This window comes from Haemaphysalis longicornis, unplaced genomic scaffold (genome assembly GCF_048455015.1).
Source record: "Haemaphysalis longicornis isolate Haplotype H1 unplaced genomic scaffold, Haemaphysalis longicornis Haplotype H1 scaffold_1, whole genome shotgun sequence".
Lineage (NCBI taxonomy): Eukaryota > Metazoa > Arthropoda > Arachnida > Ixodida > Ixodidae > Haemaphysalis > Haemaphysalis longicornis.
The window spans coordinates 376,757,854-376,773,260 of record NW_027526203.1 but is presented as its reverse complement, the minus strand read 5'-3'; the positions used below and the strand labels follow the sequence as shown (position 1 = coordinate 376,773,260).

The 15,407-nt window shown below is 47.2% G+C and overlaps 1 protein-coding gene across 2 annotated transcripts in view; it reads right to left on the bottom strand.

Moving 5' to 3' along the window:
• The window catches only part of LOC144155130 (uncharacterized), an 87,243-nt gene that overhangs the window by 14,417 nt on the left and 57,419 nt on the right, over nt 1–15,407 (bottom strand). For both annotated transcript variants that reach the window (XM_077686389.1, XM_077686390.1), the window contains exons 12-14: nt 12,406–12,604; nt 10,561–10,745; nt 6,532–6,656 (exon numbers count right to left, since the gene is read on the bottom strand). In XM_077686389.1, coding sequence (XP_077542515.1) covers nt 6,532–6,656; nt 10,561–10,745; nt 12,406–12,604 — 509 coding nt within the window. The remainder of the gene's footprint in view (nt 1–6,531; nt 6,657–10,560; nt 10,746–12,405; nt 12,605–15,407) is intronic.

The window sequence follows — 15,407 nt, the reverse complement described above, 5'->3', positions numbered from 1 at the left end:
GCTCCTTGCTGTTGTTATCATAAAGCAGAGAAATTGAGGCCCTACCTTCTCCAGGAGCCATGACCAAGTAGTGGAGAAACCAGTTGCGTGGCAGCAGGATGGAAGACACGAACTATGGCAGATGAAGGGATGATTCAATGGGCGGCCATATTAGCACGAGCACTCTGGGTATGCGCTATTCTGTTCGCAGTCTTCGTCTACGTCGGGTTAACGCGGTGCAGTGTGTCAGTGCCAGCTTCTTCCTTCTTGTAGCATTTCGTGCTTGGCATTTTCTTGGTATTTTTTTTCTGGGCGCTGCTCATGAGACAAACGCTTACGTGCACTCGGCATTTTCTTGGTATTTTTTCTGTGTATAAACGGCACAACCAAGAGCTTAACACTTTCGTGACCGCATCTATTCCCATCTACAGTATGTTATCGATGAATACAAATACAAATTTTGGCGCTCTCCAAGCGCTTCTGAACAGAGAACGCCATCCAAAGGGTAAAAGACGAAGTATTTCATCAGTTTCGCTTTTGAGTTTCTTTTCTCTATCAAGGGGGGATTTTTCAAAGGTTCTTTGCAGTCGGGCGCACATGGTTTCAGTTGCGGCGTCAATGCCGCTGGCCGATGCTTGACGGGAACAGCAAATTTTAACGGATTCCGGTGAATCTGAGCTGTAATCTCTGGATGATGGGACCCAAAGTGGTGGCTCAGAGGCTAAGGCATTGTGCTGCTGAGCCTGAGGACGTGGGTTCGATTCCCGGCCGCAGCAGCCGCTTTATTGATGGAGGCGAAAAGCAAAAAACGCCCGTGTATAGATTTCGGCACGTCTAAGATCCCCAGGTGGTCAAAATTAATCCGGAGCCCTCCACTACGGCACGCCTCATCGCCTGCGTTGCGTCGGCGCATTAAACCCTACGATCAATCTGGATGATGGTAGCAGCACAGACACGGCAGACAACTTCGATTTGTCCGACCAGTATGGATGGTGAAGGTGCATCAAACCACCCCGAAACGTCAGCAGGTATCCGCCGGCAAGTTTCACTTTCTCCTCGGGTCGTTCTATCGCCGCCGCGCATTGATGTAAACATATCCGGCCTGTTCTAAAGGTCACCGTTCTTATCTGAAGGGTGTCAGCTTCATTCGGGCGGGACCACTTGGCGCTGGCTGAACAAAGTGGGGCCAACCTTTGTTTCACCACGTCGAAAAACTGCTTCACATGGTGGCATGATAGGCACCAGTGCTTATATTTTTGTATGCATATAAATAACTTCTGCACTTACTGAGCTCGTATTTACAGTACTATTCTATAAGGGCCTTGTATTCAAAATTTATATTTCAATTTTTTTTAATGTTTTCCCTGTGCTACTTTAATGATGTTTTTTCTTTTTTTCTTTTTTTGCTTTTTTGTTTGCCAATTTTTTAATAATATTCGTAATAAATCTGTTGTTTGGAATTAATACTGTTGGAAAGCCCTACCTTTACTCTATCATATCATACCTTACACTTTAGCATCAGTCATTTTCTGTGGCAGGAAAAAAATATTTCTCGGACTACCCAAAAACAACCGATTTTTCCACGGTCACAAAAGTGTTAAACAGCTCTGCTGTTGAAACCAAGGTATAATCGAACTAACAAGTGGAAATGGTGGTGACCATCATTCGTATGCACAAGTACAACATGTGGGGTCCCACTTGGCCCACATGCCTCGTTTGCACATGGGTTAGGCTTCGCCAATCATGGCAGAAGCCATATTGGTCACGGCGTGGTCACGTGTGTGCTAGCTTCCTTGCTGGCTGTATGTGGCACACCGTACCCATGATACACATGACTTGCGAACATGGACGCCGGAGGATGGACCCTCATCGGTTTCCCAACGGCACCCCCTTTCCCGGAGGAACCCCTTTCCACTGAGCCTTGTTCGGGCGCGTCCGATGCGGTTCACGGGGAGTTGGCTGGGCGATTCAGTCGGTGTAGGTCAGTTCAGGAGTGCCTACTTTCACAGCCCCGATGACTGCGAACCCAGTTGGCTCCACAGGGGACTCTGCTCTGAGATTCTGTCTTGAACAGCCATCAGGAAGCCCCTCCTCCCACGGCTGCGCTGAGAGATATCAGAGACCGAGTCCCTGCGGCTTGAGCAGGCGAAAGAAGTACTACTCCCTGCGCGTCATGTTGTCTAATATGTACCCTGTATTTGCCAGGTAATAACGCCCTACTTCGAATGCCAGAGTCTGTCTACCGCGCGTGAGTACCCGAACCCGTGCGTGCGTCTTCGGATTCCACTGGGGCTAGCGTACGGCTGGTAGTACTTTTTCTAGTGAAGCTAGCCAGGGTTTTCTTTATCCTGTACGTTTGCCCACAAACACTGCTGATAACACAGTATCGGCACAGGCCTGAAGACAACAATCAGGGCAGACCTAAGGAGCGCGTGCGTATTCAAACCTAACCGCTAGGTGCAAACCGAACCGCAAGGAGCAGAGGACAACTGCACATGTTAAACTATACGATTACACGCTGCCTTTTATGAAGGACATTTCTTTGTCACTTAATGCTAGCGACGGCGTGCTGATGCACTTGCCGTTTGCTTTGCTATAAAAACCGCCTCAATTACAGTTAAACCTCATTATAATGAGATGGGCTATAACAAAATAATGGCTACAATGAGCTAATCGTAATTCCCCCTTACAGGTGCCCATAGAAACCAATGTATTTAAAGCCCCATTTTAACGTGGTAAAATTTGCCCGTATCGGGATATAACGAGCAAATTTCGTTCGAAAATAAAATTTTGAGGCAATTTCACGGCACTGTGCAACACATATTTGAGACGGTGCACAAGGCGACAACTGTATTTTCAGCAGTTTGAAACTCCTGCCGTGCACACTCCCGCAATGCGTGCAAAGCCGGATGCCGGTGCACTTGCGGAGCCATTCCCACCTTCCTCTTGCTGCGCACAGCACGTAGCCAATTCACGCGGCATGCACGGCCGCAGCGCGCTCGCCTGCAACTGTTGTCACTTGCCAACGCGCACCGTGGGAGCTGCGTTGTTGAAGTTGTGGGCGTGTTTCCTTTTTTCTTTTCTTTTTTACTGCTTGAGCTTCATCTGTTATTGTGCTGCATGCATTATTCGAGCAGCATGAATGCGCTGGGCGGGAAGCGAAAGGTGCTAGACGTGAAGGTGGCTGTGATAAAAGCCATCACATGGGGCACGAAGCCGAGTGAGCCGTCGTTCGCATCATCAACGTCGAATTATGAACTTCTTTGCATCTAAGCCAGTGTGACATTTTGAACTGCAATAAAGTAAGTGCGTGAAAAATCCTTTTTATATCCGGAACGCAGTTACTTTGTTGTGTACTGTCATGCGATAATGAAATATTGGTTATAACGTGCAAATTGCGGCGCCCCTTCGATTTCGTTAAAACGAGGTTTAACTGTATCTCTCTTTCCATTTTGTTTTTTGCTCTCCTTAGAAAAATCTTTCCCAGGAGTGGCTCACACCCACAGCGCTTGCAATGGACTGCTAGGTGCCCGCCCTTGTTGCTGCTAACTGCCAACCGGTGCTCTCTTGCACGTTCATTGAAGCAACGCCCAGTTCAGCCAATATACACCATTTTGCAACTTTAAGGGGATACTGTAAATGACGTTGCTCACACTCAGTGTAGAGTGTAGCATGCTTCTTTGAGCATGTTTCTGGCAGCTTGTTAGTCATCATAGGCCAAACCTTAGCCAGCTTACACGGGGCGGAAGGCACAATATGCACATTACACCCGGCTGCAACTTTCTCGACACTGTGCGAAAGCCTGTAAATGCATGGTATTACATGCATTTTCATTTTTTTCCTGTGTTTTACTCAGAAGGTGCTCGAAGGTGCACACATTTCAAGTGACGCACAGCAGATTTTGGTAAACAAACCAAAGTTCAGTTACCAACCCGCCTCAAGATGGACACAACTTATAGTAGTGGTCCGAGATGCGGCCATCCACACGTGTGAGCAGGACCGGGAACGAGCCATTGGTGATAGAGCCGACTGCCTACTATGCTCTGCATGTGACAAGCTACCGAAAACCACTGCAAGCGCTGTGGATGCGAGGCACACCAGGAAAAGACAACCTTTCTAAGGAGAGCAAGAAACAGAACAGAAAGGGAGATAATCGACATGGTTTTTTTTTTTTAAAAAGAACAAGCAACAAGTGCATCAGCACGCCATCACTAGCATTAAGTGACAACGAAATGTCCTTCATAAAAGACAGCATGTAATCGTATAGTTAAGCACGTGCAGTTGTCCTCCATTCCTTGTGGTTCAGTTTGAATACGCACGTGCTACTTAGGGCTGCCACGATTGTTATCTTCTGGCCTACGCAGATATTTCGTTATGCTATCAGCAATGTTGTACTTGTGCATACAAGCAATTGCCACCCCAAGTTACACTTGTTACTTTGATTTTACCGTGGTTTTGTTTTTTCTGATAAGTCGCATTAATAAGCATGGTTTCCTTTGAATAAACAGTTGGAAGTTGGTGCCTGTATGTGTCGTATCTTGTCTTCTTTGTCCACACCTGTTCAGCACCTTGTTTTATTTTTTATCGCTCAGCAAGATGTTATGTTAAACCAGAAAAAAACCTTTTCAGCTATGCATTTTTACAATGACAGTAGGTTTAAACTTTGCCCGTTTTCAAGATTGTACAAGTCCCTAGACTGGCTTTGCAGGATTTTTTATTTTTGTCAATCCAGGTCAATCGATTGGCTTTTTTCATTGAACGTTTATTTAATCCATCAATAAATCCAGGTTAGCTATCAAGTGCTGCAGCTACCAACTTTACGAAATGGGAACTGCCTGACGATAGCAACAGTGCACTGGGAAGCAGATACTGCTGCCAATGATAAAACAGGAAAGCAGCCTTTGATCATAGCACTCATTCAGTTCCAGGATTTATTGACCCCAGTTTGTGTCGCTGATGTGCAGTGCGCTAAACAGAATACATGACAAAATCAGCTGCTTTAAACCGAACAGCCTTATTCAAAATTTCTAAATATTTTTGAAGTACCTCGAAGTTTGAAAATGCAAATGGACAGTTGCTTCCATAAACTCGGATAGATGGAATTATGCCTGGTTGAAAATGAAATGTGCCCTGCTACAAAACGAGCGAAACATTAATTGAAACGAGTTAGAACTAGTTAGGAGACCAAATGTACCGCACTTTGAGCGCTTATGATCGGGTGCTGCAAATGGGCACCAGCTTTCTCCGCCTACAGTGACAGGCTTGCCTGCAACGAACCAATGACGTGCAGCTAAACGGTAAGAGGAAGGTGCTGTTAAGGAGCCCCTCCTCTCTTCTTGGCCCTTCCTTGCTGAAATATCTGCAAACATCCGTATGCGGAGATTTCAGCGTAGTTAGAGATCATTAGGAAGCTAAAATTAATCCATAGCCCTCCCCTACGACACGCCTCATGGCCCAGCTGCAGCTCTGGCGAGTGACCTCCTCCCCATTCCCCGGACGTGAACAGTACAATTAAAAAAAAAAAAAAAAAAACGCTCATGTTTGTATTTTACCATCCCTCCTGCTTTTTTTTTTACATTTAATCCTGCATGAGGTCAGAAATGGCCCAAGGCAGCTGAATTATGCTTCCAAACTGGACTGAACTCAAAATACCCTGATACCGCACAATCAGGCCAAACGTAGTAGGCCACAAGCCATCGCCACACCAAGGTAGGATTGGGGAATCCTACCTATGCAACCAAAACAACTGCAGTGCGGGCCCATCCCATGGTGGCCCTCAGGGCCATAGGGTTTTTAAGAAATAATCAACACACTGCCTTCACGTTTCTTCCCCCCACCCCCATACACGGGTTTGATAAAACTGGCAATGAGAGTGCCATCATGCAAGAGCACCAATCATTGTCCCGACCGACAGATGAAACCCTTTAAGCGGGATTCACACGACGGAGAAACCCTCTCTTTTTGGCCCGCGGGACCCGCTCACGTGACCGGTTTCAGGCTCCGCCCCTCGGTGGGGATAGCCCGCGGTGGCTCCGCGAAAGAAAATGCCTCCGAATGTTTTCGCTCGACGGCGGTAGCCCTCGGCGGGGAATGGAACCTGTTCCTCGGCGTTGTCGTCTGCTAGTCACTCCGCGTAGCTCCACACATGTGGATGCGCAACCAGGCCGGATAATCCGGTCACGTGCTGTTGACGTCACATATCCGTCCGCCTCCGTGAGAGGGTTTCTCCGTCGTGTGAATCCCGCTTTAACAAAGATGAAGCATGGGTGCACATCTTGACCTTGGTGGTGTCAGCACTCCACAGCACAGCATGCACATGGTGTCACACTGGCTTTGTGGTAAAGAGTAGGCTTAGTGGTAAAGTGGTATAAACAGGCAATGCCTGTAATGCCTGAGAGCTCCAGGGAAGAATAACACAACATGAAAAGGAAAACTCGGCCCAAAGTGCTGAACACACCTGAAGTAGATGTGAACACATCAAGAATAACAAAAGCTTGATTTGAAAAGATGCCCAAAGGGAAGAAAATAGAAACTGCTGCCTCTGTAACCTACCTTTCATGACATCCCAGACACGGACACTCCGGTCGATTCCATCAGAGTTGTACGTAAGTGACTTGAAGCCTGATTCATCCAGCCGAATTTGATCGACGGGGGCATTGTGACCTTTTAACGTGTACCTAAGTGACGGTGGCAGAAACAAGATAGAAACATGTTGGGAAAGTTTAAATAGCATGTTTCGTGTTGCTATTGTGATGGCTGCATACAGCAATTTTGCAGGAGGCTATTTACATATTAGCAAACAAAGCAAACGGTGAAAGCATGCCTTCCTCATGTAACAACAACACATGCCACAATGGGCAAATAGAGGAAAAGTATTAAGCTCATGCTAAACTAGGCCTTTTATATATGTATTTCCTACTACACTACATCTTTCAAGGTGATTCATTGTGCCACATTAACCTACAGCCTCTGGCGGGCAAGCTGCACCTGTCGTTCTGATTGCTTTGCTCGCAAAGAGCATCCCAGCTGGGATGACTGGGTGAGGGTGAAATGGCAGCTTGCTTGCCTTCGACCGCTCAGTGCCGGCTGGGTTGTCTGAGCATGCGGTTCAGTGCAAGTGAACCACGTAATTAGGTGAGGGTTCAGTGCCTGCTTCACCAGCACTCGGAACCTCTCCCCATCAGCGGCACGCTGGCTGGGCTGTCTGTGCAGGCACTTCGGTGCAAGGGAAAAGATGAATAGCTAAACGGCAGGCTGCAAAATCTCAAACAAAGGCCAGCTTGCACAAAACACTGTGTGCATAGTCTTTGCTTTCGCTCGTCATAAATAGGTTTAGAAGGGTTAAACTTGAGCCCTTTTTTTTCCCTTTCTTATTGGGGAAGGGGAGGGGGGGGGGGGGGTTCATTTGCAGCATTGTGGGCAGTTACTCTGTGGAAACCTTCTTGGCCCTCATGCCTTGTTGGAACACATGGTTGAGCCTAGCCCAGTCGTGGGGGTGGCCATCTTGGCCAGTGGCGCAATCACGTGCGTGCTAGCTCTCTGACTGGCCGTGCGTGGCGATCCCACGTGGCTTGCAAATGAGGACACCGGAAAACATACTCTCACTGGTTCTTCATCGGCACCCTCTGTCACAAAGAAACCCCTCTTTCCATCGAGTTGAGTTTGAATGTGTGCTCCGTGTTCGCGGGGACTCTGCTTGGAGATTCGGTCGGTGTCAGCCTGTTGGGGGTGCCTTCTCCCCACATCCATGGTGACAAAAATCTGAGTCTGAGTTCCCACACCTTGGCAAGTGAGCAGAGCCTTTGCCTCCGCCATGAGCACCGGTTGTACTGTTGTTTGGTACATTACCTGTATTCGTTTGGCAACAAAGCCACATCTTTGCTGCCAAAGTGTGGAGTCTGTCTACCACGTGTGAGTACTCGAACTTATGCGCAAAATGCGCAAGTCTTTGGATTTCGCAACTTGACAAGTACAACTTGGTAGTTTTTGCTCAAGCACAACTAGTCAGGGGCTCTGGAAGGGTGGTTGTGGGGGGAGGGGGTTGCGTTACCCATGGATGTTCTGGGATATATTTCCACAAGGTAAGTGGTAAGTACGAGCCATCACCTTACCCTGTTTGCACTTCTACTCTTCCCAGACAAAAAAAAAAATTTCTGAGTGCACAACCGAAAAACGCACCGCCTTTTATCTGCACAAAGATGCATAACTGGCGAAGCTAAGCCAATTAATAGCTTTAATAGTGTGACCGTGGAGACGATTGGTACCTTTCGGATTCGTAAGGAATGATTGAAACTATAACCATAAACAAAAACAAAAACAAAATCCTCGAGGCACTTAATAAGCCTGCTTACACCCTTTGATGAAGGCGAAAGACTGGCATTACTTATTAGCAACTCCTTTACTGCTACATCGTATTTGTGTACCTTTCTTCGCATTCGTTTCTTCATCTTGTGACGTGAATTACTTTGACTGGCTTCTTCTCTAATACACGGTGTTTGCGTCTCTTTCTTCCCTCTGCTGAGCCCAAGGGCGTGGGATTGATTCTGGTAGTGGCGGCTGCTTTTCTAATGGAGGCGAAAAACGAAAACGCCCGTGGGTCGAGATTCCAGCGCAAGTCAAAGCTGCCCCGGAGGCCAAAATTAATCCGGAGCCATCCACTACAGTGCGCCTCATAGTCCAGGTGTAGCTTCGACGCTTTAAACCCCGAAATCAATCAATCAAACCCCTTTTTTCGCTTTCGTTTCTCCGCCTAACGGCACGAATTACGTCTTTACGTATCCAATTTTACGTTTGCAGTTCACAATTTTGTGAATTTTGGGAAGTGGGCGCATCAGCGCCTCGAGGCTCCCGATTCCTTGGCAATCCCTCATGTGATATGGGCCACAGGAACAACAACTTTTGTTCCACAGAGCTTGAGTAGCCCATTCTGTAGTGGAGCGAGAGAGAGAGAGGATGGACGTCTTTATGAGCAATAAATTAGCAGAGTGGCATCCTCGTTTCAGGACCTCATTGAAGCAGAGATGTGAACTAGAGAACTATCATTTGGCCTTAGGAGTGCATGGTTAAGCAACTAATGAAGCAGTGCAGGGAGATATGGGCGGGGCATCGTTTAAGTTCGAGAAGCTCAGAGTAAAATATGTTTTGAGGGGAGGTTCAGAGCAATGGATCAACATAGGTGGACAGCTAAAGTTCTTAGGGACATATACATGAAAAGGGTGGACACGCAGTGGCTAAGGAAGACTAGAAGGCTAACGATAAAATACGGAAAGCACAGTAAAGAAAGCCAAGGTAACCAAAAGAAGCAAGGCAGACTGAAACAAAAAGAGCACACTGGGACACTCATTTTACAATGCCTCGCGCCAGAACATTCTATCTCTATGGGCAAAAACACGTACTAAAAAGTCCCGGGCCGTCTCCACTTATGTCAAACTTCGGGAGGGGCGAAGCATGCAGTGTGTAGGTGTATTCTTGGCGCCTTGGCGTTTTTCCCAAAGGAGAAGAAACCGTTGGGGGGCAGAGGTATACAGTTTTGCTGTAAAAGCCTGGTGTCTTTGAAGCACGAAGCGTTCTAGCACGAGGCGTAAACGAGTGTCCCGGTGTTTTTTTAGTATGCGTTACGTTCTAGCACAAAGTGTAAACGAGTGCCCCGATGTTTTAGTACCGCGACTGCATGAGACGACAGTTACAACGACAACATGAGACGTTGACAGCTCGAGACGCAAAGGGGCTTTGCCCCTAACATCCTCTGCGGTGGTAAGCCTAATCGTCTCTCGCGGGGCCAGCCAGCATCCCTGAGTGCTTTGAAACTCCCGTCATACGGTGCGCGCCTCCCCATTGCGAAAGTCCTTTGGCTCCTCCCACTTCTGTGCGCGGCATGAGTCGCTTTCTGGCCAAGCCGGTGGTGGCACACAATCGCCGATGTGGGCATGATAAAAACATGTGTGCAAGGCTCATGAAGACCCACAAATGCTTTGCCGAGCACTTGCCAGAATGTTGGAACCCAACAAGCATGAGCAAACTCGAACGAAAGGCAAAGCAGCAGCATACAACGGCGGCACCATACACAGCTTGTAGGCAAGAAGCTTGTAGGCAAGGAGCTCGCTCACGTACTCTGTGGCTCACTGCATTCGCATCATTAGGCGGCCCGAGTCGCCGTTTGTGTTTTGTATCAAGACCCCGTTTCAGCGCTCGCATCTCCCAAAATCTACTTCTACAACCAAAATTTCGTGTCTAGTTGTTCATGAAACTTCGTTACATTAAAACTTCAGTAAACGGGGCTTTGTTACACAGAGGGTGAAAATACATGGTGTGCATACACTTGAAGTTAAAAGAAATTAAGTGGTTCGTTATACCGGGGGTTTCAATACATTGAACTTCGTTCCATCGAGGTTTGGCTGTAATTACTTTTTTATGTAACTAAGTTGGTTATATTTATTCGCTTAAGCAGATATTTATTTGTCATTCAATGATTGAGCACAACAGCACGAAGGCCCCTCCTGCTCTTCTGTATGCAAATAAAGTGTCTGCATCAGTTGCATCAGCATAATTGTACTCCGCCATAAAACGGTAAATGGCTGTTACCTTCTTGCTCCTGTGGCAAGGTCCCACACAAGAACAAAGCAGTTGTCAAGGCCGTTGACAACACAGCCACCCTGAGAGGAAATAGCAATACTGCAGCTGTTCCGCTCAGGCTTCCACTTCTTGAACAATGTCCCACTTTGCAGGTCATAAACAATGATAAAGTTTGGCGCGCTGTCGCTCAGCTCCTGAAATATAGATTGCATGAATGCCAGTATCACCAGCATGTACACAATAAGCATTACTGACAATGGCTACGGCACATACCACATCGAATGCACACTTAAACCACACAGTACATATGAAAGATCCCAGGGGTTTGTTTTTAACTGCACCATACATTCGAACGAAACGGGCGAAAGTTCAATCCATCCTGTTTTCTGTCTGAGCTTACAGTGTCTAAGCACCCAACAGAAAACAATAATAATTGCTTTAACTCATGCAGTAAGCCAAAATTCATTAGTTATCTTTCTAATGATGGGTTCTAGCAAACATATTGATGTTATGACATTGGAGGCAGATGATTGATAAAAATCTAGGATCTTGTGGCCAGAGATATGAGACCGCAAAGATGGCCCTAATATACCTACACTGGTGTTCCACTTTATTTTACGCATCTGACCACCAGATGTTAGGCAACCAGTTTAAAGAAAGTCCACTTAAAAGAAACTTCGGCATCCACCTGAAATGCAGCTGTATGGCTACAAAGGAACGCTATGCAGCTATCTCAGAACTTTGCAATTTAAATAGGTAGCAAAAATTCATCCATGTCTGGGACAGCTTTCCTATGTAGCCATATGGCTGCATTTCAGGTGGAAGTTTCCCTTCACTAACCGCGAGATGTGTAAAATGCTATCTCAAAGTTATGAAACATGAATTATAAAGTTGTAAAGCGGGAAGAAAAAACCACCTAATACACCGGCTTCAATAAAAGTTCCACAAGTGAAGAAGGTTGTTTAATGCCTTAGAGAAGACACCAAATGCAAATGACCAGCTGGTGGAGCACATCTTTCATTCAAGATTTGAAGAAATCAGCATGTTCCATGCTGTGTCACAAGCCAGCAGCCACCATTGTTATCAAAGTGGGAGCAGAGGCCCCAATTTCGAACCTGTTTATATCTCACTCGAGTGCGCTTCCCTTGAAAACTTCTTTGAGCCTTACTCCAATTAGCACCTTAATCCTCTCAATGCACTCGCAAAATCAAACAAAGGTACATTAAACTTTTTTGCCAGCAATTTTATTCTCTGTAGAATTTTCTCCTACTTCCCTATGTTGCCAGTCCGTTGTACTAACATTACCAAACTACACTTATTCAATTGGTGTCAACAAAGAGAATCTATTTTAGCTAAGTTGTATTGTGATGCACTTCCAAGAGGCTTCTTGCAAGCTGTTTGTGCTATAAGACTCGTAGTACTGGCAACTTCCTGGGGCACCACTTCATAGCTAACGCAACACAGCTGGTGTTTGGAGCTATAACTCTGCTATTAACCTTGGCAGCCAGTGGGTCAAATGCATGCGCCGTATACTAACTGGTTTCTTGTCGCCTCGCTAGACATGCAATTCTTGATTTTCATGGGTGCTCAAAGGCAAGTGGGGTGCATTTCAGGACCCCAGCAGTTGCACGCCATTTTATGACAACCTGAACTGAAGCAGCCGGCAGCCCAAGTCACAGCCAATCAGCACACGGCAAGGGCGTGATGAAACAGCTCAGCCACCATAAAGATTGCATTCCAACCACCAACTTGGAATGCAAGCAGCTTTCATGAGAGGGCTATAACAGCTGCGTGAAAAGTTAATGAAACCAGCTAAAAGATAATCAGCCACAAATAAGAAGCCAGAGTACGCACCCTGCAGACACAAACAACATAGTGCCCGTCACCGCTGATAGCCGACAAACGTGTGATGAATTCGTGGTGGGGGATACGCAGGTCATACAGTAGCTTGCGATTGGCCAGGTCCCAGACAAGCAGTGGGAACGGTTTTTGCGTCTCGTCCCCACATACACATATCTTGCCATTGCCACTGACCAGGAGACTGTTGAGAAACCTGGAGAAGAATAAAAATGGGAACACATTGCAGATGTCCACATGCATGCATCGGTACAATAAAAAGCAAAATACTCTATTGATGCTGTACAAAAGCATGCATGCATGCACAAAATCAATTTTTTGGACACTTCAGACCGCAAGCTCTTGCGGTCTGCCAACATACAAGGCAAATCATTGTGAGATGGTAATTTATGTTATCTGCAGAATAAAAAAAAACATCCCAACTAACACTTCAATCTGACACAACACACTACTGACGAGTGACGTAACAGTGACAACAGACAAGTGAGCCACTGGAGATGATGATGATGATGAAGTGGTTGTTGGGGGGGGGGGAAGAGGGGACAGAGGCCGGTAACTGTCTGGCGTTTTAAATTGGCGTTTAACGCAGCGATGAAAAATGCACTGCTGCAGTAAGTTAACACATAACCCATTGTGAAATTCTGCATTGCCATTATGGGGACCACGTGGGTGGTCCCCTCGTGGACTATGCAGCGCCATTGGGGCTAACTGCCCGGTGCCGCCGACACGGGGATGCCACCTCGGCAACAAAGCGCACGCGGCGCGGTGGTTCCTACATCGGCCGAACAGCGCCATTACGGCTAACTGCTTGGCGCCGCTGACACAGGAACGCCGCGCGAGCGTGCACGCCCTCGCGCATGCGCAGCGCACGCTTCCCCATCAGCAATCACGGTGCACGGAGTGCCAGCCCTCTTGCGGCCGGCTTCCCCGCCGGCACTATCCTCCCCCTCTGGAGCCCCTTCTCTCCAACCGAGGTTACGTCGGAAGCAGGACTGCTCTGCTTAGGGCTTTCACCTGCGAGGTATGGAACCGTGCGGGTCGGACAAAGGAGCTGATGTTCCTCGACCCCGAGACGAGGCAAGTCTCCCCCCAGGGGACGAGTCAAGTAGGCGCCCACGGACTGCTCACCGAGCTTGTGGGGACTCCGTCCCCCACCCAAGGTCGAAACAGCCTGCCCAGTGCGTGTTTCATATTATGACCGAGCACTAAAGCCTGGTTTGTCAACATTGCCTGGCTCCGAGCGCATCCTTGGCACCTCCCAATGAGTAACGAACCCTCGGCGGCGTCCCCACGATGCCACACGTGATGGGTTGCGGCTTTGGTCCTCGCGTTCTGGCTTGCTAGCCGGGTAATACGGTCCGTTCATAGCTGCAAATCCCACACCATGTCCCCCCTTCCTCTCGTTTCCAATTGCTTGCACACACAGCCAAACCTTTGAGCAAAGAGCTTGCTCGTTTGCACTCAAATATTTCCAAGGCCCCATTTTATGGCCTATTTTGTTTACCACAAAGCTCAGCTACCACATTTACCTGGCTATTTAAAAATCGAATGGAACAATTTCCACATGTGGGCCATCTTTTGCATGCCATGGAATGCACGTATTGGTAGAAAAATGAAATGTTCCACCTTTAAAAAAGTGGCAAGTGTTTCATTGTAGCACCGATTATAGATTACCTCACAAGGTGGCGAGTTGAGCTAGTTGGTGCACTTGCATCTTGGGGGAACAGCACAAAATAACGGGGACACAAAAAAAGAAGTTAATAGGACAAGCACTGACTTGTTTTAATGGAAAGACACCTTAACTACATATACATCCACAGAATCTCCCTCACCACACCATGTGCCCACAGCAGCCAATGGCATACTAACACTACCGAAACACTCCCCACTTGACAACGCACCCTTCTTGCCACTGGAACACCTTATCGCAACGACCGCTCCAAAAAAAAGTATTCTTTCTCATGCAAGACAACTGATGATTCACTAATGCAATCAATACCCCATTTTCTGATATAGAACGATTCCAACAATTCTCTAGTAAGCCTGTCTTTGTGCCTGTACAGGATATCAGTCTCGCGAAATAACGGACAACTGTACTCACACGTGCAACAATGCTCAACCAGACGTGTGTATTCCTCTTTTTAAGCATGTTACGATGCTCCATTAGTCGAATGTTTACGCAGCGACCCGTCTGACCAACATACACTTTTTCGCAAGATAAAGGAATCTTATAAACAACAGCCACACAGCACGGTACAAAGGGTGATACATGTTTTACTTTACACTCTCCCTTCTTTTTTCTTGATTCATCTTCTGAATGTCACTGGACTGTCAGACAGATGCTGTTTAATTTAACAGGGGCAGAAAACAGAACGCCCACACAGAACCGTGGGCCACCTATTTCAGCCTGTGCATCGTCCTGTATACGTAGGGCAACACAGCAAACTTTTTGCTCTTTTCCCTCGGGGATCCTACCTCATCCTGCTTTTTTAGCAGCCTGAACAATTTTCTTGCCGTCATGCTCAGTGTGCTGCCAGGAAATGCCACCGCTTTAAGCCTAGAAACTTGACCATAGAAAGCCTCACACATTGAATCAGAACAAGAATGTGTCCTGAATTGTAATTCAAGAGTGTTTTTTTTTTTTATCTTGGCTGATACAGGCCTCAACCAACAAGTCGGATCAAGAGTGGGCCATCCAGCAGGTTCTCAAGGCGCTCGAAAGGCACGGACTCCGCAAAGGGGTCCCTGTCGAGTAGGGCAGCCCAAGAGGATGCAACGCACGGCCACGTTGAGGTCGGCCCGTCAACCGGGCTTTACCTACTGCAGGATTTACTCAATAAAGTCCTTTCCATCCATCCATACAGGAAACACATGTGGTCAAACTTAAAGCGAAGCCGCAAGTCAAGAAACTGAAGTTCATCTTTGCTAGGTAATTCCAGAGTGAACTGCAGCCCTCCTCCGCTTTCAGTGTTACAAGGAAAATGTTACTTAAAGGGACA